This window comes from Durotheca rogersii, assembly GCF_024521655.1.
Source record: "Durotheca rogersii strain YMJ 92031201 chromosome Unknown GGS23scaffold_29, whole genome shotgun sequence".
Lineage (NCBI taxonomy): Eukaryota > Fungi > Ascomycota > Sordariomycetes > Xylariales > Xylariaceae > Durotheca > Durotheca rogersii.
In genome coordinates this window covers 257137-280260 of record NW_026251260.1, presented here as the reverse complement: position 1 = coordinate 280260, position 23124 = coordinate 257137, and the positions used below count along the sequence as shown (strand labels likewise).

The 23124-nt window shown below is 60.1% G+C and overlaps 6 protein-coding genes across 6 annotated transcripts; 3 read left to right on the top strand and 3 right to left on the bottom strand.

Annotated features, from left to right (window-relative positions):
• The first annotated feature begins 2428 nt into the window (after positions 1 to 2428).
• Positions 2429 to 5338, top strand: GGS23DRAFT_584307 (Aft1 HRA domain-containing protein). Its single transcript, XM_051517322.1, has 3 exons — positions 2429 to 2843; positions 3068 to 4214; positions 4287 to 5338. Exons 1-3 carry the CDS (start codon positions 2801 to 2803, stop codon positions 4600 to 4602), a joined length of 1506 nt encoding a protein of 501 aa, XP_051368463.1. The 5' UTR covers positions 2429 to 2800; the 3' UTR covers positions 4603 to 5338.
• A 1137-nt stretch (positions 5339 to 6475) lies between these two features.
• GGS23DRAFT_600134 (Mis12-Mtw1 protein family-domain-containing protein) lies at positions 6476 to 8296 on the top strand (the record flags this gene model as incomplete). The annotated part of the gene is made up of 3 exons (XM_051519020.1): positions 6476 to 7424; positions 7516 to 7681; positions 7774 to 8296. The coding sequence occupies 3 exons, from the start codon at positions 6476 to 6478 to the stop codon at positions 8294 to 8296; spliced, it is 1638 nt and encodes a 545-aa protein (XP_051368462.1).
• An 860-nt stretch (positions 8297 to 9156) lies between these two features.
• On the bottom strand, positions 9157 to 10257 carry GGS23DRAFT_614784 (DUF339-domain-containing protein; the record flags this gene model as incomplete). The annotated part of the gene is made up of 2 exons (XM_051520676.1): positions 9157 to 9820; positions 9918 to 10257. The coding sequence occupies 2 exons, from the start codon at positions 10255 to 10257 to the stop codon at positions 9249 to 9251; spliced, it is 912 nt and encodes a 303-aa protein (XP_051368461.1). The 3' UTR covers positions 9157 to 9248.
• Positions 10258 to 11263: 1006 nt separating this feature from the next.
• On the bottom strand, positions 11264 to 12604 carry GGS23DRAFT_268845 (emp24/gp25L/p24 family/GOLD-domain-containing protein). The gene is made up of 3 exons (XM_051512422.1): positions 12112 to 12604; positions 11935 to 12058; positions 11264 to 11826 (listed from the first exon to the last, which is right to left on the bottom strand). Exons 1-3 carry the CDS (start codon positions 12322 to 12324, stop codon positions 11486 to 11488), a joined length of 678 nt encoding a protein of 225 aa, XP_051368460.1. The 5' UTR covers positions 12325 to 12604; the 3' UTR covers positions 11264 to 11485.
• Positions 12605 to 12886: 282 nt separating this feature from the next.
• Positions 12887 to 14287, top strand: GGS23DRAFT_268831 (U1 zinc finger-domain-containing protein). The gene is made up of 4 exons (XM_051512421.1): positions 12887 to 13047; positions 13164 to 13469; positions 13657 to 14040; positions 14103 to 14287. Exons 1-3 carry the CDS (start codon positions 13038 to 13040, stop codon positions 13920 to 13922), a joined length of 582 nt encoding a protein of 193 aa, XP_051368459.1. The 5' UTR covers positions 12887 to 13037; the 3' UTR covers positions 13923 to 14040; positions 14103 to 14287.
• A 1808-nt stretch (positions 14288 to 16095) lies between these two features.
• On the bottom strand, positions 16096 to 19647 carry GGS23DRAFT_268795 (uncharacterized protein). Its single transcript, XM_051512420.1, has one exon. It carries the CDS (start codon positions 19514 to 19516, stop codon positions 16187 to 16189), a length of 3330 nt encoding a protein of 1109 aa, XP_051368458.1. The 5' UTR covers positions 19517 to 19647; the 3' UTR covers positions 16096 to 16186.
• Between the last annotated feature and the right edge of the window lie 3477 nt (positions 19648 to 23124).

Sequence of the window (23124 nt, the reverse complement as noted above, 5' to 3'; positions counted from 1 at the left end):
GGGGGAGAGGGAGAAGATGAGGGGTGGGGCTGGGTTACGAAGTACGTATACTCATACTCATACTCATATATGAGTACAGAGCGTAAATGGGGATGGCAGGTCGACCAAGAAAGGTTGGGTTGGCATAGGCAAGGGTTCGCCTCCTCGGCCGGCGCGTCTGATTCGAAGACTCGTTCGCCACATGAGGATGAGCAGAGACTGTGTAAGGGGGCATCTTCCTGCCTGATCCCGCCTAGCGCCGCCCTCCCCCCCCCCCCCTCCCTCTTGGCCCTGCCCACTTCTCTTCGTGACCGTACCGTCGACGGTTTCGAGCCGACGCACACACGTACCTGGCGGCGTACCGCCTAACGTACCGCCTAACGTACCGCCTAACGTACCACTAACCCGCCGCGCTGCGCATCGCGCTACCTGCTGTCCGCCACCGCATGTACCTAATCTACCGATCCGGGATACCTGCATTCGCGGCATCCCATACATTCAGCGATACGTATATCCCTGGCCGTCGACCTCGAGCCTCTGCTCATGAGTATTATCAGACACGCTTCACGATTCTCGTGTCCACTTTTCGTCATCTCTGTCTCTTGTCTCTTGTCTCTCTCTCTAACCCTCGTCTTCATCCCCTCCCCTGTCCTCTCGCCGTGTGTCTGTCTATTCCGAAAATTTCCCGCCCGGTTTCCACAAAAGATCCCACGGTGCAGAGAAGGCGGTATGCCCGGGCTGCTACGTACCTATAACAACGTACCTATAGTAGATGAGGTCTCTACAGGCATATCCTACTCATACGTTGTGCCGTACACACAGTAGGTAGGTAGATAGGTACCTAGGGTAGATAGAATGTACTACAGGTACGTGGTTAGTTCGGCTCGCCTAGCCAGTCGTCGATCCGGCGCCGTGAGCGTCGTTCCGACAGCAAACCCACAAGGCGAGAGGTCCTGCGCTGGCGACACCAGATTAGATTTGTTGGCAGGTATCTGTAGAGCTTGAGCGTGGAGGTGAGATGCGCCGTTTATTGGCTCCGTTTGCGAACTTGCGCCGGAAACGCGAGGGTTGCTGGCAAACCTGACGGCGGCCTAGAGATAAGACGGCCGATTCCTGGATCGACGGGGGTGAGGGAGGTCTCGACGGGGCAACGGTCGCGCACGCACGCACGCACGCACGCACAAACCCAGATGCATTCACGAGAGTCGGGAATGGTGTGAGGAGACATGCAAGGTGGGTAGGCAGGCAGATAATGCGATGATGTATACTCATATGCATCTACTCGAGTATGTTGTCGGCTCGAGTACTAAACTTGGCTGTCCATCCTATACGGCAAATTCCTCACTTACTTCCTTACTATACTAGGTACCTACCTCATACGGCGAGGTTAGGCAGAGAGACACGCGGAGGCATCAGAGGCAGAATGGGCCTGGGGAAATGGAGCGGACAAACCGACGGGCGAACTCGTATGTTCAACGTCCAATTTCAGGACTGCCCGCACCGTTGCGAATCAGGCTGTCGGGGTGTATTCCATTATTCGTTATTCGGGTCAAAGAGGTAAAAACGGGGAAGAGGCCCCGTCGTGGACAGTAACCGGACGAATCACCGTTTTGCCAGTTCTCCATCGGCCAGGTAGGGTTGAAGTGTCAGTCGGTGCCAGAGAGTAGCAGGAGCCCAGCAGCAGCAGCCCAGCGGAGAGAGAGAGAGAGAGAGAGAGAGAGAAGTAAGAGGTAGGTAGCCATATAGGTGCCCGCCGAGGCATTAGCACGCGAGGTACCGCCGACGTAGCCTCGAGGTACCGCGCTATCTCGCCATCCAGCTCTGGCACGCAGCGGCAGGCCCCTGAGCCCACAAGTCCATAGCGCGGTACGCGGCGCGAACGCGGGCGGTACGCAGGCCCGTAACGGCTCGAGAGCGGGCGGCGGCGTGGGCGCACTGTACGGGGTACTTGGGGATCTTCGATCACGCCTTCCACGCATCCATTGGACGATCAATCCGTGGCTGCTGCGGGCCTTGTCCACCTTCGGCTCCAAGCATTTTTCGGGGGTCTTTACGTCTGCTGTGCCTGCCTCTTCTCCCCAAAACCACCCCTTATGTCACTTCTTCCCTCATGACCTCATCGCCAACATCTCTCGTCGCCGCCTGTGATTCTCGCCTTCGCACCACACGCAACACACCAACCCGGCGCCACGCCTCGACCGCAACCAACATCCGCCCACGCCGACGCGCCGACGGACCGGCTCGCTATACGGCCCTGCTGCTGCTCTTCCCTCTGCCGGCACGCTGCAGGCCACCCACCGCACCCAATCCATGCCGCCCTATACCGCACCACGGCGTCGATAAACCTTGCCCATCAGACAGCCCCAGCCCGTGAACCCACGCCGCTCTCGCCCTCTCCCTCTCCCTCTCCCTCTCCCGCCGCCTCTCTGCCTCTCTGCCTCTCGCCCTCTCTGCGAGCCCAGCGAGGCAGAAGTCCCAGCACCGCACCCGCACCTCTCTCCGCGCCGCGGTGCCAGTCGCCGTACAACACATCGCTAGTGTCTACGCATTCCGTCACTCCTTCATCAATCAATCGCCACGATACCCAAAATAAGCCTTCGACCGCTCGCACCTTATTCTCCAGGCCGTGGTTCGGCCCTTTTATGTTATTTTATTTTTTTCCCTCGTTTTTTTTGCTTTCCCCCCTCCGGGCCAGGTTGTCTTCTCCGACCCCGTAAGCTAGCAAGCATTGTGTGCGTCGAGCGTGTCGTTACATCATAATTCTCAACTTGGACCACTCCCGCACGTACACTCTTAAAACAACGTCGTCATCGCCGTCACCATGGCCCCGATCGAAACCAAACCATCCGATAATCCTTTGTCAGGTGAGCTCACCGAACTTCCTTTCCTCCCACCCCTCTCTCTCTCCCTTCCCGCCTTCCCCTTGCCGTATGCCTATCTTCGCATCGACATGCACCCGAGCATCATCCCGTGTCGTTGCCGCCGCTACTACTGCTACTGTTACTCCAACCATAGGTTGTCCCCCATTGTTGGTTGGCATGTGTTCAATTGGATGTCCGTTGCTGACCCGTCCTCGTCGCGCTCGCAGAACCGAACGGCGAGAAGAAGGCGTCCGAAATTAAGTCCGAGGCCGCCTCCAACAGCGAACCCGGTCGACCGTTGGCGCCGCCGCCCAAGCCCGGCGAAGATTACTTCTCGAGCAACCTCAGCCTCGAGCCCAACCCCTTTGAGCAGTCGTTCGGTACGGGAGGCACGGTGGAAACCCCTGGTGGCACGAAGCTGCCCAGCGTGGCCGCTCTGACATCGCCGTCGTCGCTGCTGCCCGGAAACGGGAATACACCGTTCAACTGGGGAGGCGGGTCTCTTAGGACGGGGCCGCTCAGTCCAGCTATGCTCTCTGGCCCGGCGAACGACTACTTTGGTGACACATCGCACACCCTACGCGGCGGATTCACACCCAACGAGAGCTCCTTGCGGACGGGTCTGACGCCGGGCGGGGGTGGTTCCATGTTCCCTGCCCCGAGTCCCAACTCGCAGGCCCTCTTTGCCCAATTGGCGAGCGGCACGGCGACACCGAGCACGATCGACTTCCATCGCACGGCCATGAGCGCGGCAGCAGCCAAGGCGAACCACGACAAGCCGCTACCCCAGGCCGTGACGTCGCAACCGCAGGAGCCGACTTCGTCCGCGGTCAAGTCCGAGTCGAAGCCGACGTCGGGCGCTTTCGACCCCCACGACAACGATGCTGCTAACGGCCTCTTCATGCTAGCCCAAGGCGCCCAGGGCCGTAACGGCACCCAAGCGCAATACCCGGTCGGTGGCAGCCAGCCCCTGCACGCGCACCCGGCTGCCCCTCCGCCCAACGCATCGAGCAACAACACCAACAACACGTCACCTCACATGAACGGAAACGGCGCGCCGGCCCCGCCTCCGGCGCGGGGGGTCAGCGAGGCGGCGAGCGGCGCGTCGGAAGACAGCGAGCCGTCGAAGCCCAACGCGAGAGGGAAAGGCAAGCGTGGCAGTGCGGTGGTGTCGGTGGTCAACGGGCGGCGCAAAGCCGAGGATACGCCCACCAAGCAGCCCGCTAACAAGAAGACCAAGACGGCGTCGTCGTCGAACGGCGACATGGACAACTCGTCGGAGGACGAGGACGACGACAAGGCCAACAATGACGGCCAATCCAAGTCGAAGATGACGGACGAAGAGAAGCGCAAGAACTTCCTGGAGAGGAACCGGTAGAATCCCCCGCTTGCCTACCTCCCTACCACCACCGACCACTTTGAGCCGTTGCTAACCCGACTCGCCAGTGTTGCTGCTCTGAAGTGCCGTCAGCGCAAGAAGCAATGGCTGGCTAACCTCCAGAACAAGGTGGAGATGTACAGCAGCGAGAACGACGCCTTAACGGCGCAGATATCCCAGCTTAGAGAGGAGGTGGTCAATCTCAAGACCCTGCTCCTAGCCCACAAAGACTGTCCCGTCACACAGCAACAGGGGCTGCATGGGCCTTTCATGCAGCAGACGATGGAGACGTACAATCCGCAGATCAACCCTTACGGCATGGCGGCGCCGATCCCGAACCAACCGGTGATGGCGGGGCAGGGGGTACAGCGACGCTTCTCGTAGGATGAGAGCGTCGCTGCTCCCGAGCCCGCCGTCTACCGGGAGTCAACTGGTGGCCGGCAGGCATGATGACGCTCACTGTGGCGCTTATTCTGGATGACCTAAGAGCGTTGGCGCCTTGGACGTATCGGGGACCGAGTGGTCGACCGATCGTCGTGGGACCCAAGAGGGGAAATTAAAAAAAAGCGGCGATGTATAATGGTACGGGCGGCGGGACGAATGACGAAAAACCAAACACAAAAAGGGGCGCTCTTGACCTTCTCGCGACACGAGAGGTTGGCGGGGCGCGCTCGAAGGGGGGGGAGGGGGACGGAGGCGCCCGCTCGTTAGCTGTTGTGTCTGTAATAACATTCGACTATCATGATGAGAGAACGAACGGGGCACGGAGGCTGGCGGCTGCGACGGCGGCGCCGCGTCGACACGGCATCGTGGAGACGGCGTGACGTTGCAGCTCGGCCGTACTACTTCTACTACCACCACCTCTCTACTGCTGCCGCCGCGACCGCTGGTGCCGCTTACTACTACTTACCGTCGGTTGACATGGGGCCAGTGTGCGCACGTGCGTATCTGGGCTGGGCGTACACATCAAAAACGGTGTTGGGGTGTCGGGACGTGATTTGAATGTCTTGCGGCGTTGAGGGAGGCAGGCGAGGAGGGCAATAACCGGGGATTTGGCACCGCCCCTCCGTCCTTCTCGGGAGTACACGGCCTTCGTTTCGACAGTCTATATCTTTTTTTTCTTCCGTAGCTGATACACGCGGATGCTTCTCGTGCTCGGAACGGACCGTAGCTAGCTCATCTCTGCGGATGTGGACGTAGGACGTAGATGTGGATGTTTTTTTTTTTTTTTTGGTCTATATGTATGAATCGTATCGACGCAATTGATAGATGCCGTGTGCCTAGCCGTATGAGATGTCTCTATTATTATATAACACGGTGTGAGCGGTTACCTATCACGCATATGATAGGTACCTAACGTAAGGTAGGTACTTAATGGAGCTATTGTACCTATCTGCATCGCGGTAAGACATCATGACCCATCGCCCCTTGTATAGGTAGCTGGTTCTGTATCAGCATCCGCGGGATTCTCGTCCGAACCTACTGCTAACCCGAAGATGTCCCACGATAGGTGGGATAGTGGGCGCAGACACGAGACGCGAGGGACCGGGCTACATTACCTCATTTCCGGCAGACCTCCCAATAAGTTACATGCCAGAGGTGGAGGGAGATCTAATTGTAAGGGAGACAGGGTAGGGTGGAGGTACCTAGCCGTATTAGGTAAGTCAGGTACGTTGGGTACAGACACGAAAATATGGGGCGCGTAGCCGAGGTGCGGGCCGGTGATTGGCCAGCCGTGTGCGGTGGCCCGTGGCCTGTGCGCGAGGGCCTATGTAAACAATTGCAACGAGAAGGAAGCCGTCGGTCTCGCGCCTCGTCGCCCACACAGCCAAACCACAGACACCCTGTCGCTGAACGCACCTCTCGCAACCCCCCAGATGACGGAAGACAATACGAGAGGAGGGTCGACGACACCAAAACACGAAAAACATCGATATCCCACCTCGACGCTACCGCACGCCGCCGCCGCTTATGCGACTCGAGCTGCCATCACACAACCACCGCCAATTGACCGACCGATTGGCATTGACGCGGACGACGCGGCTGCAGCGCTGCATTTCCCGCATTTCCTCCCTTCCGCGACCCGTCCATCCCGTAGTATCTGCATCTTCGATCTACCCTCTCGCCGCGTCCTCGTCTCCTGCTTTCTTACCCTCGATCACGACTCGCGCGAACCGCTCTGCCTCGGCCCGACCACCCCCCTCCTCTCCCCCACGAATCCCGAACTAATGCGGACATATGATGAACGCCAGCGTCCATGACTACCCTCGTGCAGACCCGCCAGCCACTACAAGTCCTGAGCATGAGCAATCAGCCCAAGCGTCGCAGGAGCTCGCGCCTTGCCGGTAGGATACCGCTCCGTAGCCCCTGCTACGAAGATAGCCCGGACAGACAGCAGCAAGCTGACGGTGACGTGACAGCATACGATGAGCAGGATGGCGATTTCCACTTCACCCGAGGATCCAAGCGGATCAAGACCCAGCAGCAAGAAACGATACCCGAGGACGATCCCCCTCCGGAACCTGTACTCGCACCCGCACCCGCACCCGCACCTAAAAGGGGTAGGCCGAGAACGAACAAGAATCGCGAGCCACAACCACTACCACCGTCCCCGCCACAGCTCCAGCCGGCCACGAGGAGAAACGCGAAGCGGAGGTCGAGCCAGATAACTGCCGACCAAGACGAGGCATCGGCGCCCCCCCCGCCGTCCTCACCGCCGCCACAGAGGAGCACACGACGACGAGGCCGCCCTTCCTTGGAAAACAAGGAAAAGGAGCCTGCTAAAGTTACGAATGGAGTGGCGAAGAAGCCACGAGCCCGGGAGGTAGTCCAGGAGGAGACGCCGCCTCAGTCGACGCCGGTGGACGAGAGTAAGGCGAGAGGCAGTGGAGATTCGTCGGAACCGAAGAAGATTGCGCTGCCGTTCAGCGACACGCCAGTCATGAACCGCAACAAGGAGATGCGGAGGAAGACGGGCGCCCGCAGGAGCAGTCTGGGCATGCGCGGGAGACGGGCCAGCTCCCTAATCGATAGCGGCCACAACGCCATACCGCACAGAGCGGTCGACTCGGCCGAGTTCTACAAGCACATCGAGGCCGAGCTGATAGAACCACGCCGGATGAAGCAGCTCCTCACGTGGTGCGGGGAGCGGGCATTGTCGGAGAAGCCGCCACTGGGATCACTGAATTCTAATGCGATTCTAGGAGGTAATACCTCTCTCTTTTTCTCTATTTGTCCCTCTCCTGGGGCCTCCCTCGCCCAGCGGCTAGTACTAAAAGCTAACTTACGACGCCGCAGCCCGGGCTATCCAGGACCAGCTGCTGAAGGACTTTGCCTCGAAGTCGGAATTCTCGAACTGGTTCGCGCGGGAGGACGTGCCGAAACCGCCGGCTATAGTGAAGCCGAACCCGCGGAACATCGAACACGAAGAGAAGATTGCGGCACTAGAGGAAAGGATAAAACGGTACGTAGAGAGAGAGAGAGCGGGGGGGGGGGGGGGGGGGGAGAGGAGAGGGGGGAACTATTTCATCCTCACGGGCTAACAGAGTCACGCAGGTTAAAAGCAGAAAAGAAGACGTGGCAATCCCTAAGACAACCGCCGGCGGAGCTACCACCGCTCTTCGCTCCGTCCGAGGCGACATCGCCGCTCCTGCTAGTGCAGCAGCTCCCGCAGCCGGACGCATCGCTCCTCGACCCAGACGAAGCCGAGATGCTGGCGGCGCTCGCGAGCGCGACGATCACGGACACGACGCCGCCGACGACGGGGCATGCGAAGCCAGCAGCGGCGACGGCGACGGCGACGACGACGACGCAGAAGGCGGTGCGGGCGCAGCTGCAGGCGCTGCGGGCGTCGCTGGGGCCGCGCGTAGACCAGCTGGCGGACGGCGTGCACCGGCTCGAGGCGCGGGTCGCGGCCGGCGCGCGCCAGGCCGACCGCGTGCTGGGCCTCAGCGCGGCGCGCCTGCGCGAGCGCGAGGCGCGCGAGCGAGCGCGCGCGGGCACGCGTGATATGCCCGTCATGGAGGTGCTAAGGAGCCTCGGCAGGATACTGCCGCCGGAAGCGGGGGAAGGGGGTTGAAGGGTAGAGATCCGTCGAGGGTACGTGTGTGTATTGGGGAGTGGGGGCGGGTAAGAGGATGGGCAAGGGGAAAATGGCGGGGGAGGCCCAAGGAAAGGGGGGGAGAAGAGAAAAGAATTGGAAACGAGGAGGGGCCGTAGAAGGGAGAGGAGGGGACACCGGGGAGAGGGGAGGCGGCAAGTGTGGATTAACGAAGCAACGAAATAAATTCACAACCCAGCACCGCGCCGCAGCACCAGCAGCGTCTCAGCACACGCGTGTAGATAGCTAGCCGGCCCTCGTCGACGCCCCTGCGTGTGGCTCGCCTTCGCCTTCGCTTTCCTCTCCCTCCCCCGCCTCTTCTCCCCTCCCGGCGCCACTCTTGCTTCTTCCCCTCCCTCGCCCGACGACGAGCGGGAGTTGGCCGGGGGCGTCTGGAGTACACTGTGTGTGTGTGTGTGTGGGACGGCGGGCTTAGACGGGAGATACCACGGCACGGGCTTTTCTACTTATATATATCTACGCACCTATGTCTTGACTCTCTTGTCTTGAGCGTCCGCAGCACTGCGCCCGCGGGCGGCTGCAGCGCTCCGCTCTGCTGTCCGCGCGTCTACCCGGTCTTTCTACATTGCTGCCGTCTCGTCGGAGGGTTCGGTGTGTGCGGAGGGACGCACGTGGAATTGACCGCGGATGCGGAACTGGAGCGGAAATTCGGAAACGAGAACGGAGAGGAGAGGTAGGGAGAGTTACGACCGGGGGCGGCACGTCTCTCCTCCCTGGAAGCACCATATTCGTAGAGAGAACTTGCGTAGTCCTATCTTAACGAGCTAGAGACTCTCCTCCTGGCTCCAACCTAATCATCTCCCCTCTTCCTTTTCCCTTTTCCCTTTTCCCTTTCCTTTCCCCCCTTTTTTACTATTTACACCCGCAAAATGCTCTCCCCCCTACTTCTCTCCTCTGCTCCCAAAAACCATCACTCGCCCCTCAGCGGCGGCATAAACGCCATGCCGCCGCGCGCCTTCGCGCGCTCGCGCACGTGCGCCCGCAGCAGCAGCAGCACCTCGCTGTCGCGCCAGCGCCGGGGCACCGGCCGGTACGCCGGCTTGAAGGTGCCGACGGTCTGGGCCCACTCGCCGGTGGCGAACGACGTCGTCGCGGCGCCGCCGGGCGCCCCCTCCTTGCCCTCGCCGGCGTCGCCGGTGCGCGGGGTGCCGCCCGTCGCCACGGGCGCCGCGTCGCTGGGCGGGGCGCTGCTCTCGGCGGCGGCGGCCTCGGCGCCGCCCGCGTAGTCGGCCGCGCTGGAGTCGCGCGTGCTGCGCGAGGCCTCGGCGGCGACCTCGGCCTCAGCTGACGACGACGCCGCCGCCGCCGCCGCCGCGGGGGCCGGCGCGTCCTGCGTCGCCCAGTAGTATATGTCCCAGTCGTTCTCGTCGAGGAAGCGGTCGTACTGGGCCATCTGCTCGCGGCTCATGCGCGGCAGGTGCGCGGCCGCGAACGTCGACAGCAGCAGGTCCGCCTCGAGCGTGCCGCGCTTCCGGCTCTGGTCTGCCCGAGGTGGAGGGGGGTTAGTAGTGGCTGGGAGGCGGCGGGAAGGAAGGGGGGGGGGGAAGAGAGAAGAAGAAGAAGAAGAAGGGAAGCGTACAGACGAGTCGCGCGCGCATCGTCGCGTCGTCCTCGCCCGTCCGCCGCATCGGCTCGATGCGGAAGTCGGTGCCCTCGAGCTCGCCGACGCCCATCTCGGCGGCGCCCGGCGCCGGGCCCTGGTCGTGGGACGTGCGCGGCTTGGCGGGCGGCGGCGAGTTGCCGCTGCCGACGCTGGCGCGCAGCGCGGGCGCGGTGCTGAGGGGACGACGGGGCGGTCGGGACGCGGGAGCGGGGGATGCAGAGGCGAGAGAGGCGGCGGCGAAAGAGGCCCGCAGACTTCGCTGCGCCGAGCGCAGGGCGATGCTGCGCGGCAGCGCGGCGGCGCAGGCGGGCGTCATGGCGTTCCGGTTCTGGGCGCCCGTTTGTCTTGGTGCGCGTCCGGGTGGCGGGGAACTTATCGCGTCCTGCTGGGTTCCAAACGCAGGCTCCGAATTTCCTCCGTGCGGGAAGGGCGCGCAATTGGCGGGAAGGCGGTCGGATGGGATTGTATACAGCTGGGCGATGTGTTCGTACAATAGCGGGAGAAGAGGAGGATGAGAGGAGGGGAGGGGAGAAAGCAGGAGATGGAGAGGGTAGAGAGAGAGAGAGAGAGAGAGAGAGAGAGAGAGACAGAGAGAGAGACACCAAAGCTCGCTATGCTGGGAACCGGCCTGAGCTGGCAAATCGGAGCTCTGTCATTCGCTGGGATGCACGTCATGCGAAATTGCCGACGGCCGTCTTCCGTCTCCGCCCGGACCCGCTCGCTTTCGGCCGCCGTTTGGTCTCTCGCTTGTGCTATATCGTGCCCGCTATACATATAATGCTATTAATACTCATACATATACAACATACGGGCCTCTGCCGGGCCAGGCCATATTGCTACCTGTTGATCGACCTGACATTCCTGGGCCTACGCGGGATTGGCATGACTCGGGGTGTCGAGATTGAAGAACCTCCCCTAACTCCCCTTAGACAAAGAGGTCGTCGTCGATACGTAGCACGCAGGCGCACTGCTTCCCAGCGGACCGGGGGAGGCAACGCGCCCCATGCTCCCAGACACCACCAGGACAAAATCCCAGCACCCGAGTGCGGAGGCATCGTGTCATGTGCTTTTATATTTCGCCTCCCGGCTCTGTGGCAGTAGAAAGGCGACCCTGAGGCGCCTCTGCACACAATGCGTACAAAACAAGCATGGAACGTCGTATCCCATGCAACCATATCCGTTTTTGGCCCTCCTCCCCCTATATAGCTATGTGTACTCGTGGCACGTCCTGCCCTCCGTCGGCCAACCCTCTCCTCGTGTTATTCCGAGCTTTATGAAACCGAAATCCTCGACTCTCGTCAACCGTGGAGGCGAGCCCACCGGTCCAGACGGGTCGAGCCAAAAGAATGCTGGGATGGGCGGGTCTGGCGTGGTCTAGTCTAGGTAGTCCCGTCCTCTCTGTTCGATCCGATCCGACCCGACCTAGCTCGCAAGATATCGTAGTCGATGTTCTCCGAATTCCGCATCTATCTAAAACACAGCACGCAACCGCAGAGTGTGCTTCGGCCGGCGCGCGCCGCCGCCCCCGCTGCCGTCGTCGCCGTCTAGATCAGGTGCTTCGACCGGAAGTAGGCACGCAGGTACATGATCTGCCAGCCCCATAGGACGACGAGCAGGAAGGTGGTGCCGATGCCGAACCACTTGACGCGGGTGTTGGTGCTCTCGTTGGTGTCGCGCAGCTTCTGCTCGCGGGCGCGCAGGTAGTCCATCTCGCGCACGATCTCGGCGATGGACTCCTCGATGCGTCGCAGCTCCGTCTCGGCCGGCCGCAGCTTCTCGTTCGCCTGGATCGCCGACCAGTCCTTGGCGTCCGCCCCGATGTCGATGTCGAGTTCCACGTGCCGTATCGGGTTGTTCATCCGCGCTGGTTTGAATTCGTTAAGAGCTGCCTACTTAGCCCTGCCCCTCCTTTTTTATACTCACACATAGAGAGAGAAAGAGAGGTAGGGGCAAGGAGAAAAAGGGGGACTGAAATGGGCGGGGAGAGGCTTACAGCTGGTCATGATGTTCTCGAAGCACACGTCGAAGGCGGCGTCGGCGTGCGAGGTAAAGACGGTGCGCTGCTCGCCGACTACGTCCTTGGGCTTGCCGTACTCGTTGCCGACGTTGTCGAGGATCTACGCGAGTCGCGTAAGCGGTGGTCAGTCTCGGACGTGTAGGCTCAACGTACGTGCATGTTGACGACCATGCCGTCACCCTTGCTCCCGCTGACGGTGGCGGTCACGACCACCAGCGTGTCCTTGGCGACGAAGTTGCGTACGCATCGTTCGGTCTTCTTATCGCTCTGGCTGCGTGCCTGCAGGTCGAATTTGAGGGCGTGGACGGAGACGACAAAGAGCACGAGGCGGCAGACGTGCTGCAGCCAGGCGCGTGGCAGGGCCATGGTGTCGTCGTCGGTGTGCTGTTCGGTGTTCTTCTAAGGAGGAGGAGGAGGGACGCGCGCGGGAATTATCATCTATCATGCACCGGTAACGGCGTCGAATGTGTGTGAGCAGGTGAGCAGGTGGTGGAGGTGTCTGGCTGTATTGGCCACCTTCGATAGAGGACAGGTGGGTTGGACGGTAGAGAGGCGTAGCAGGGACAAGCAAGCTAATTCAGTCGAGAGGAGCGCTACGCTCACTGGCCGGGCCGCGAAGGACTGGCGAGCACCTGGCAGCCTTGGACCTGGAGGATTGGAGGGGGGTTGTACTGAGTACCACCACCATGGCATCACGTACACATTTTATCGAAGTACCTGATACCTACATATCCACGCGCATGCAAACGGATAATGTAATACGTGTTCAAGTTCTACGCCAATCAAAGCATTCCATCTCGGCCGATCTGCAGCCTTGCAGCTCAGCCTTGGATCACGTGATTTGCATCGGCGCATTGGCCAGTCAGCTGCCCGGTCTCCACGCCAGCTTCCCGCTTGTAGCTCGGTACCTATTCCTATCCCCGATCTTATCGTTTTCGCGTTCGCGCACCTTCGACAACCTACCCTCTCTTCTTCCTCTTCCTGTCCTGCTTCCTCTCGCAACGCCACAGCCATTGACACCTCGCCCACCCAACCCCGTATCCTACACCGGTGTCATCGCGGACAGCATCACCGCCAAGATGCCTAAATGTAAGCTCTCTAGCTCATATTTGCCTGTACAGACACTGTCCTTTCCTTTCCCTCCGTAACCGCTAAACTCCTACTACCACGACCTGTGCTAACCCACCACTCTCATCTCCATACAGTCTTCTGCGACTACTGCGATGTCTACTTGACGCACGACTCGATGAGCGTGCGCAAGGCTCACAACAGCGGCCGAAACCACCTGCGCAACGTCGTCGACTACTACCAACAGATCGGCCACGAGAAGGCTCAGTCCGTCATCGACTCCATCACCTCCTCCTACGCCGCCGAGGGCCAGGCCCACGCCAATCCCATGCTCCCCCAGAACCAGCCCGGCGCCCACGGCCATCCAGGCGGCTTCCCGCCCCCGCCCCTCCCCTTCAGCTTCCCCGCCGGAATGCCTCCTCCGCCTTTCCCAGGCATGCCGGGTGCGCCACCACCCCCCGGCGGCTTTCCCCAGGGTTTGCCTCGTAAGTGACTGACTCCCCCATCATCCTTCTCATGTCCTCCTGGCTTTCCATGGCGGCGTTTGCCGGAGACGGAGACGAGAGAGGCGGAAAGAAACAGCCTGCTAACACTCGACAATTACAGCTCCCCCAGGTCAAAGTGGCCGAGGATTGCCACCACCACCCTTCCCCCCGGGGCCTAATGGTCTCCCTATACCGCCCCCGGGCGCCGGCCTGCCGTTTCCTCCGCCAGGAGGCCTGCCGTTCCCACCTCCTGGTGCCGCTGCTGGCGCCGGCGCTCCGCCCTTCCCATTCCCTGGAATGCCGCCACCAGGACAAGTCTTCCCCGGCGGGCCGATCCCCCCGGTGGCCCCTGGTGGCTTCCCCCCTCCACTTGGTGGACCGCCCGGTGCCCCCGGAGCCCCTGGGCGGTAGAACTGCGAGAGAGAGGACAAACCGTTACGATGGTATTGGCAAGAGCCGGGAAAGTCGCCTAGAAGATGACCGCCCCGACAGGGGGACAACCGCAAGGGCAATTAGAGGCGCCCCTCAAGTACGATAACCCGCAAGCTTCTACTGTACTATTATTCCCATTAACACTATTGTGCGAGGAAGAGAAGGGAGAGTGGGGAGGGGGGGACATAGGACGGTTTAGGACGCGTATTCCCGCTCGAGGGCGACACCTCTGGCCCGACCGGCAACGAACTCCACGTTTAGCGAAAGGCCTACCGTCTCGAGCGTACGTGACGATGCGCGGATAGGAAGAGAGAAGCTAATTCGAGACACTCTCGTTGCGGCTCCGTCGCGTCTACGAATTGGGCGGGTTTGCAAAAGATAAGCCTTATTGTGTGTATTATGTGTATCTACCTGTGCGCGCGCGCGCTCTGACAACGTGGCCGGGAAAAGGCAGGACGCACGGCTCGACTGGACGGACACGATTGGACCGGAGGAACGAAGACGGGAGAAGAAAATGAAAAAGGAGAGAGAGGGTGGTACGGCAACGAAAAGGGAAAGGCGGAGGGGAGAACAGGAGTCTACTCGATAAGCAATGATGCCATCATTCCCAAGCAGATGAAATTCGTCTCCGTAGTCCTACTACCCCCCCCTCAACGCCGCGAGAACTACTTAATCGGCGGCTGAGCACCGCCTACCTACTGACTCCCCTATGCGTGCATTCGGGGAGGTGGCCGGACAGGGGGGATGGATGTCCCTGAGGAGACTGAGAGTAGATTCGTAAGCACACTGAGCCGAGACGAGGCGAGCCAAATGGAGGCAGCACGACGTGACGTGTCTGTAGAAGGAGCCGATGGGTTAGAGGGAGGGGGGATAAGACTTGACTGGGTAGGTACGTAGCTACGGTCGACGAGGGAGTAGGGGGGAGTAGAGTAGAATAGAATAGAATAGAATAGAATAGAATAGAATAGAATAGAATAGAATAGAATAGAATAGAATAGAATAGAATAGAATAGAATAGAATAGGACGGGACGCGAACACGACGCATCAGCGCGCGGGGATAGAGCGCGCGGCGCCCAGTCTGGCGGCGGTGCCCCTGGGAAGTGGTGGGTTGGGGGTTGACCGGTCGCTCGTCCCACGGGGCAGACAAACGAGCCACCGCCCTCCCCGCCATCTTAGACAATGCATGGGCAACTCCTGCGTAGCTCTACTCTCACTAACACATACCTGCAGCCCTCTCTACTGGGAGGTCTAAATCCGGGGGTACAAACTAGACAGACAAGAGAACACAGGATGCACGGGGTACGTGTAGGGGAGAGGAGGGGGGGGGTGCCATGCGCAGCATGTCGTGCGGAGCTGTATTGTATTGTATTTTATCGTATCGTAACCTGCCTCTCTCTCTTTCTCTCTCTCTCTCTCTCTGGCAAACCAGCGCGATGGATGAACAGATACATGTAGACGGAGGACCGGCGAATTCTCAGAAACGACGCGCCGGGGGGGGGGGGGCAAGCCGCGTGGCCTAGACGGTTGCGCCTCAGCCCGGACATTAGGAAAGGAAAAGGGGACACGGGAAAGGCACAGGGCAGGAAGAGGAAAGAGGGGAGAGGAAGCAAAAAGAACCGCGTTCTCCGTAGCTGACTCACGGGACCTAAGTAGCCGGGTTAGCTAGTCCCGCGAGCACTGCTAGCTGTCCCTCGACTCTCCCTCCTCGTTACCCGACCAGGCCCTGTGTCCTTTTTTGCTTTCTCGTTCGCCACCAGTGGCACAACGAGCGCAGAGCAGGGGGGTGAAAAGGGGTGCGGGGGGAATACATGTTGAAAAAAAAAAAGGCGAGACGGATTAGAAAAGAAGAGAAACACCTCGTATTTCCACCTCTCCTCCCCTCTTCCTTTTTTGTTTATATCCGGCTGTTGTTCGTATCCTTGGCGCAAAGCAAAGCGCGTCAAAAAAAAAAAAAAAAACCACGGCACAGTCCGAAATTCCGACTTCGTAAAATAGCAAAAAAAAAAACCTGCTGCGCGGGGGGGAATATGCACGGGTCGTCTTCGTCGTTGCTCATGTAAGTCGTAAAAAAAAAGAGCCCTAGCCTGATGAGTCGTCATGGCGGGGATTTCTGTGTAGATAATAAAAGAACGTGATCTGGACGGTTCGAGAACGAGAATAGGGGAAGCCGCAAATCGATGGAAACCTTGAGGTGACTGCGCGTCTAGGACCACGAACAGCTCGTCGCGTCGGGCAGGCGAGGCTAGAACCGAAGACCCTCTCGACGGGCCTGCGTTCCCGGCTGGGGGCGGTGCGATTTGCCGTCCACCGAGGGCCGGATTTCCGACGGGGTCTGGTAGGAGGGCCCCGTGTAGCTGTTGCGCTTGATCACCTCGCCCACGCCGTCTCGGACCTCTCGCGGCCCGCTGATCTTCTGCCGGAGAGCCTCGGTCCGCTTCTGCCGCCGGTGCTCGCTCAGCCGGCGCTGCAGGTTCTGCGGTCGATACTGCTCGAGCTTGTCCTGCCAGCCGGGGAATAGTCTGCGACCGCGGTCGTCCACGCGTTTCTCTGCTCCCCAGGCCCGGCGGCTGAGCGTTTCCGGCGCGGTAGACGGCCGCCCTTCGGCGTCTTCGCGAGAACGAGGCTGGTCATCCCACTCGACGCTACCGTAGCTATCGCGATGCCTCATCACGCGAAGATTGCCGCTCGGCGTGCGCTTGATAGTCCGACGCTCCGGACCACGCTGGCTACGAGTGGTATAATGGTCTTCGTCCTCGATGGGCAGGATCGAGAACGTCCGTCTTATCTGTTCACTCAAGCTTCTGCGTCGACCGGCCGCATAGTTGACTTGTGGGTAGCGGTAAATCTTCTCCACCTCCGCGGGGATATCGTAGGTATCGCGTGGCCAGTCGTCGTCGTCGTCGTCGTCGTCCATGCCATCCTCGAAAGGGGCTTGCCAATGTAGGTGTGGCTCTGGTTTTTCTAGCGGTCGATCGTCGGCTGCCGGATACCTTCCTAACTTGACGTTTTTGCTCCTGTCGGGCTCTGGATTTTCGGCCGCGTCTTTCCGAATCGTCTTGGACAAGGACAGGGTCCGCGAGAGGAAGCCGGACGGGCGGCCGGTTTCCGGGTCCTTGCGGAGGCTGAAAGCTCGACGCATGAGGGAAGGCTGATTCTGGGCCTCTTCGTGATAATTCCCCGTCGTCCTCTCGTTCTCCGTGGCGGGAGTGAGTCCCGAGGGGTTATCTAGGACATGCTTGATCGTGGGAGGCGCGGGGGGCGCACGGGGGTTTCTTAGAGGGGAGTCGACATCGTCCATCGAGAACTGGGGGTGCGGAGGTGTCACGGGAGCTCCGCCTGGGTCGGTTGCTGTGATCTTGGGAATGTCTGGGAACTTCCCTGTTTCCGTGGCGCTTGCCGTTTGAGCTGGTCTCTCCTCCCGCAAGACGTTTGCGATGACTGCGGGATCGATGGGCTTCGACATGTGATGGATCATCAAAACAGACTTGTTCTGGTGCGGATAGATGTTCACCGCCAACGCTTCCGAAATATCTGCTGCGGAGTGCGTTCCGTTTGTCTCGACGGAAGCCTGGGAAAATGGCGTGTTGTACGCGGTTAGGCGTACGCCGAACAACGGGTCCCCGTTATTATCGACGAGTGGCTTGTGGTCGTGGGAAGCATCTCTGTGCGACTCGACGGATAGAACGGGTCGAGGCTGTCTCTGATCGGGATGGTTACGCATCTCCTCGACGGGAGGCGCACGTTCCACAGTAATAGGCGGTGGTTGGCGCTCGGGGTGGTGCTCCGACTGTTTGCCCTGCTGTTCCAGAAACGCGTCGTGCGCCTTCAAGCTTTCGGCAGTTAGCGAACCGGATCTCGAGCCAGCCCTAGACCCATTCCTGCTGGTGGGAGCCGAGAGCGAAGATCTGCGCACTGGGACGATCGGAGGATAGTCCATCGTTAGCTGGTCCCCCGCGGACACCCCGTCGGATTCCGACATAGACCTGCCCCTCCCAGACGGTTTGTCGAAGTAGGGGGTGGAATCCATCACTTTCGATAGCGGTGCCGAATTGATGCTATTGCTCCTCCTCGTGTGGCGGCTACTCGTCGATCGGAGAGAGGGCGCGCCTGTAGCTTTGATAGAGGCCCTACGGTCGGGGATGACGACCACGGGAATCCCTCCGTTCCTCCAAACTTCGCGGCGGGCCTTCCGGCTGCTGATGGAATTCGCAGTAGCGGTAGAAGCGAGGCTTTCCGACCGTGCAGGACCGTTTATAGCTCTTGCGGGAGCCCTCGAACGCTTGGCATTGTCGACCTGGCGGAGGGACGTACTCGCCGAGGAAGTCGAAGGCGAGAGCTCCGAGTTGGAACCTCTCAGAGCTGGCTGTTTCCTGACATGACGCAGCGTCTTCCGTCTCTGGGGGGGCGTCTCGACTAGGATGGCTTCCACAATCGTAGAGACGGTGGATTTCGAGGACATAATCGAAGACCGTCGGAGATCGGTGCTAATGGATGACGCGGAAGTAGAGGGTGCGGTTGATGGCTTGTCTCTATTCGCGGAGTCTAGTGGCAAGGGCGAGGGATTCGTGTATAGTCGGTCAGATAGGGGAATGGACCTCAGAGCCTTTGTCGCGTTGGTAGGGGCGATTATCACATCGTCAACCACCTCCTCTCTTCGTCGATTTGTTTTCGGTGGGACACGTCGCTTCTCCACCCATAGATTCCTCGCGTAATCTGCGTCCCATTCCAATTCGACCTCGCTAGGAGTGCCCCATTCGCTCCCGAAAGCCGAAGAATTTCGTTTCGACTTTGGCGTAAGGCTCTCGTCGGACTCAAGCCCCAGGCCTAACCCCACATTCCGCGTTTTTCGTTGCGTTGTATCACCTCCCACAGCGCTCTGGGAGAGGCGGGACGAAGAAGACAACGGCGGACGGGGGGTCGATAGCTTGACGTCTTCTTCTGACGAGTCCGGGTCCTCGCGCGCCGTCTTGAACGATGCCGAGCGAGAAGTCGTGGTCGCCTTGGATGGGATGCGATCGAAAATAGGGGGACGACGGGATCTCGGTCGACGCTCAGCCTGCGGAGGGGTGACATCCGGAGTGGGCGGACTCGTCTGGTTGGGCGGGGTTCCCGGTATTGTTCTCGCAGAGCCAGCCGTGGCGCTCTGCGCCGGGCTGTCGACGTAGGTTAGGCTCGAAGGCTGAACGGGGTGACGACCTGACGAGGCGCACGAGTGCGCCGGCGGGGTCGGAGGAAGGACGGGCCCAGGCGTGGCGAGGTTGGGGCTCTCGTGCTTAGGGTTTGGCGGAGTGGCCGGTTGCTTGGCTTCGCTCGCGCACGATTCGCGGATTGAGGTGGTGCTGGTGGAAGAGAGGTCACGGGAAAGCCGATTCGCGGTCGTCGACGGAACGCGGTCGTTGCTCGGGTGCGGGAGAACCTTGTGCTTCCTGAAGGCCCGCTGGGTGCTGCTGGTGGGCTTGCCGAGGACGAGGCCACGGTTCAGAGGTTCGAAGTAGAGCGCGGTCGACGCGGCGGACGGGACAGTTCCGACGGAAGCGAGCATCGTCGGCTGTGATGGGAGGGTGTGTATCATGGTTCCCGACGCTCGCTCGGGGAACCAGAGGGAGGATGGGAAGTGTTTTCCGAGTGCTTAACTAGGTTGCACCAAGGCAGATATTCTTTCGCACATCGTCGACGAGGAGGAGGGCAGCGTGGAGGCAAGTAGCGGAATCGTTGGTGCGCGTATTGCAGAATGGGCTCAGCCGCTCCCTTCGAGGCCGTGCCTCCTTATGCGGTCTGCAAACCCCTTACGGGCCTGCAGGATGGATCAGGCAACTTCGCGTGGTGCTGGACGGGATGGCGGGCGCGTCGGATTGGACTGGACGGTGGTGAGGAAATGCACCCATGAACAGATTGGACCACTCACAGCGGGACTGGCAGGCTGGTTTTGGAGACGGGGGCAGAGGACTGACGACGGAGACACAGCGCGAGAGGCACGGACCCTAAGCGCCGTCGAGGAAGCAGACCGCTATGCTGTGCACTGCGAGTGGAGGGATGGGACGGCCGAGGGGTCCATGAAGGACGACGAGGAGTGCGAAGAGTGGGAGAGGAGAGAACAGAACTGGGAGAGGCCCAGAAGTAGAAAAGAAGCACGTAGGTTGACGGCGGAGGCAGCAAGACAGGTGGGAATGACAAGTTTGCGACGGCGACGGGATTTGCAGGGAGGCGGAGGGAGACGGGGCGCGATCTAGGTACCTGCCTTAGGTACCTACCTTAGGTACCTACCTTAGGTACCTACCTAGGAGGTATCTCTTAGATGTGTGGTTGTTGGCGTGGGTGCGGGCGTGCGGGTGCACCTATTTTCCAGTTGGAGGAGGCACCTAATCTAGCCTAACCTACAGGTACCTGATGTACCTACACTGATCGGGACACATCGGGCTGGACTGGAACCCAGGCATGCCGCGTAGGAGATACCTGTAGGTACCTCTAGGTAGGTACCTCTCTCTCTACCTTGGGTTAGGTACGTTGGCAAAGGCGTGCCGCAGTCATCGATTGCGGATTTCCTCAGGTGTGTTGTAGGTACATCGAGGAATTGGGTCTAGGTCCTGCTTCTCCCTCCTGCGTAATAACTCCCTTCCGCCGCGCAATCTCTCGCTCCCCCCCCTCGTTCAGGCTCAGGACTTGTCAGTTTCCGTCCCACTAGGATGCCAGCCACAGCAGCCCGCATCCAGGATGAGCGACGGGTCGAAGCGACAACGTCTGCTCGCGCCCTAGAATGGCGGAAGGGGAAACGGGCACAAGAGAGGGGGGGGGAGGGGTGGCTGGGAGGTGCCAATCTAGCTACGGTCTGAACCGCGTCCACTGCATCCCCGATGCGGCTTAGTGTACATGCACATACTTAAAGTCCAAGTCTGGCGGACGGGCGCATGGGCGGGGGCAGGGGGTGGTCCCGGAGTACCCATCCGGCGTCGTTGCTGGGGATAGGTACCTTGCGAGGTGCTGTATACTTTAGGTACCTATATAGGTAGATACCTGATATAGATATACTATTACTACCACCTAGGTAGGTACCTATCTACCTAAGATAGTATGGACCTACCTCCTACCTTAGGTTAGGTACCTATCTATATGTAGGAGGTACCCAAGGTGTGTGTCCCGCTCTGCTAGCCCGTTGCCGGTACCCAAGTACACGATGCGATTAGCGACGACTTGGGGCATGGTCCGTTTAGATCTGGGCCAATCCCGTTTGTCACCTGTCCTCCCTCCCCGGTCTCCCCCCATCCCCCCCCATCTTCCCCCTCCTCTACCTGCACTACACCACCACGTCTGCGTCTACCTACTGCGTATTCTGTACCGGCAGCCACTTACCTACCGCTGCCCGCGACGGCGACACATGCTCTACGCTGCGAAGCACCGGGCACAGAGACAAACGGGCACAAAGGCACACGGGGCACCCGCCGAGATGCAATCAGAGGCAGATCGAGAGGCAGAGAGAGGGGGGGGGAGAGGGGATGGCCTGCCCGCTACGTCTACGTCGCATCGCCCGACCGCGTGTGTGTATGAAATTTCTTAGTCCGCCGTACTCCTGCCTGCCTGCAGTCTGTCTGCAGCAGTCTGCCCGCATCCTCTCGACACCAACTCTGGATGCTGCGTCTGTAAGTGGATAGCGACCGTCCGCTGCAGCCACTCCTGGGGTCACCAGGACAAATGAGCTGCTTGGGCTGCACGAGGCTGTTCGGCCTCATGCCAGACCCTGCCTAGCTCGCTGCCACCCGGGGGCGAATCACATCCTGCAACGCCCCGCGACACCGGACACACCCCAGCCCGATGTGCGATGTGCGATGTGCGATGTGCGACCTCATCCCAACACCACCAGAAGATGGGGGGGCGGGGGCAAAACGAACCGAAATCCGAACAGAGGGACGCCCAGTGCTACACCCACACGTACAGCGGCAAATCCTGAAGACCACGCGTCCTCTGCCCTCCCGTCCTCTTCTCCTACAGATCTCGAGTGCGAGAGGCGAGAGATGAGACACGGTCCCAGGTAGTGCCTGTGCAGCTAGTGCTCACCGAACGCTAACCCCAGCTCCGACATCATTGGCATGAACGACAATTCTCAGGGATATGGCAATGGCGGGGACATATATATACATCGTGTAGGGTCGCCTGGTGGTGGTTGGGGTATCGGAATAAAGAATCGCTCGAGCGACCGAGTCGATCAGCCATTCTATCAATCTGTCAAAGCAGCAATGGCCGCAGAGAGTCGTGGCCCAACTCCTGATTCGACGAGCCCGGACCCAGCTGTCACCTTACCGCCATCCATTGGAAAAAAAAAACACAGATGTGGTGTGAGGGGATTCCCTCCTATCGAGCCACAATGTCGTCCCCTGCACTGTTGCGCGCCCCTTTTCTCATACAGTCCGGATGACTACTCACGTCGAGCGAATCGATCAGAGGAAAAAGGGGGCAGCACTCCGAAAAGTCCCATGCACATGCGGGACGTGTTTCGAGAAAGTCCATCGCTTCTACAGCCTATCCTCTCGTCAGTCGCTCGGGTATGCCGAGAGAGCGTGCAGATCCGTCCTTATCTTAACCCATAGCCAGTTCGGCAGTTGGCAGTCTACCTCCCCGTCCCGTCCCCTCCGCCCAGTTCGTCTAATCCACCACGTGGAATTGCCACATCAGCCTTCGATCCGCGGAATCAAAAGATGGCTGCATTTTGCAACCGCAATCGACGTGCTCGACGCCAGATCGAGATTCCGGCGCGAGTCTCTGCCTGCACTGGCACACCGACCTCCCGGGTCGCGTAATTAACGATGCCGATGCTAGATGGATCGACCGTTGGCCGCATCGGCTGGAACATACCATCCCTCGAGATAGTAAAGCATACGATGCCACGGGTCCGCACCCGGCAGAGAGACTCGACTATTTGCTGAGAGGTTGGTCTTTGCATTTCTAGCTAGCGGCCCCCCCCCCCCCCGCGCCCAATTTCTATGTATGTCATCGTTACGATGCAAGCATATCCGACTCGTTACCTAACGAGAACGAGCTCGATGACATCTCCACTATGCAACCGAGTATTGACGTCCAGTCGGGATGGGCTCGCAAACATAGCATCCCCCTATTCGTGGGACGCAAGTCTCCGACGATAAGCTTAGCATGGGTTATGACGCAGATACAGACGGTTCTGCCTATAGGTTC

Coding starts and splice junctions, on each gene's coding strand:
- GGS23DRAFT_584307 (XM_051517322.1), top strand. CDS start 2,801: ATGGCCCCGATCGAAACCAAACCATCCGATAATCCTTTGTCAG. Junction 2,844..3,067: donor ATCCGATAATCCTTTGTCAG/GTGAGCTCACCG, acceptor TCGCGCTCGCAG/AACCGAACGGCGAGAAGAAG. Junction 4,215..4,286: donor AACTTCCTGGAGAGGAACCG/GTAGAATCCCCC, acceptor CCGACTCGCCAG/TGTTGCTGCTCTGAAGTGCC.
- GGS23DRAFT_268845 (XM_051512422.1), bottom strand. CDS start 12,324: ATGGCCCTGCCACGCGCCTGGCTGCAGCACGTCTGCCGCCTCGTGCTC. Junction 12,059..12,111: donor GCATGGTCGTCAACATGCAC/GTACGTTGAGCC, acceptor CGACTCGCGTAG/ATCCTCGACAACGTCGGCAA. Junction 11,827..11,934: donor CGAGAACATCATGACCAGCT/GTAAGCCTCTCC, acceptor CTAAGTAGGCAG/CTCTTAACGAATTCAAACCA.
- GGS23DRAFT_268831 (XM_051512421.1), top strand. Junction 13,470..13,656: donor GCCTTTCCCAGGCATGCCGG/GTGCGCCACCAC, acceptor AAAGTGGCCGAG/GATTGCCACCACCACCCTTC.
- GGS23DRAFT_268795 (XM_051512420.1), bottom strand. CDS start 19,516: ATGATACACACCCTCCCATCACAGCCGACGATGCTCGCTTCCGTCGGA.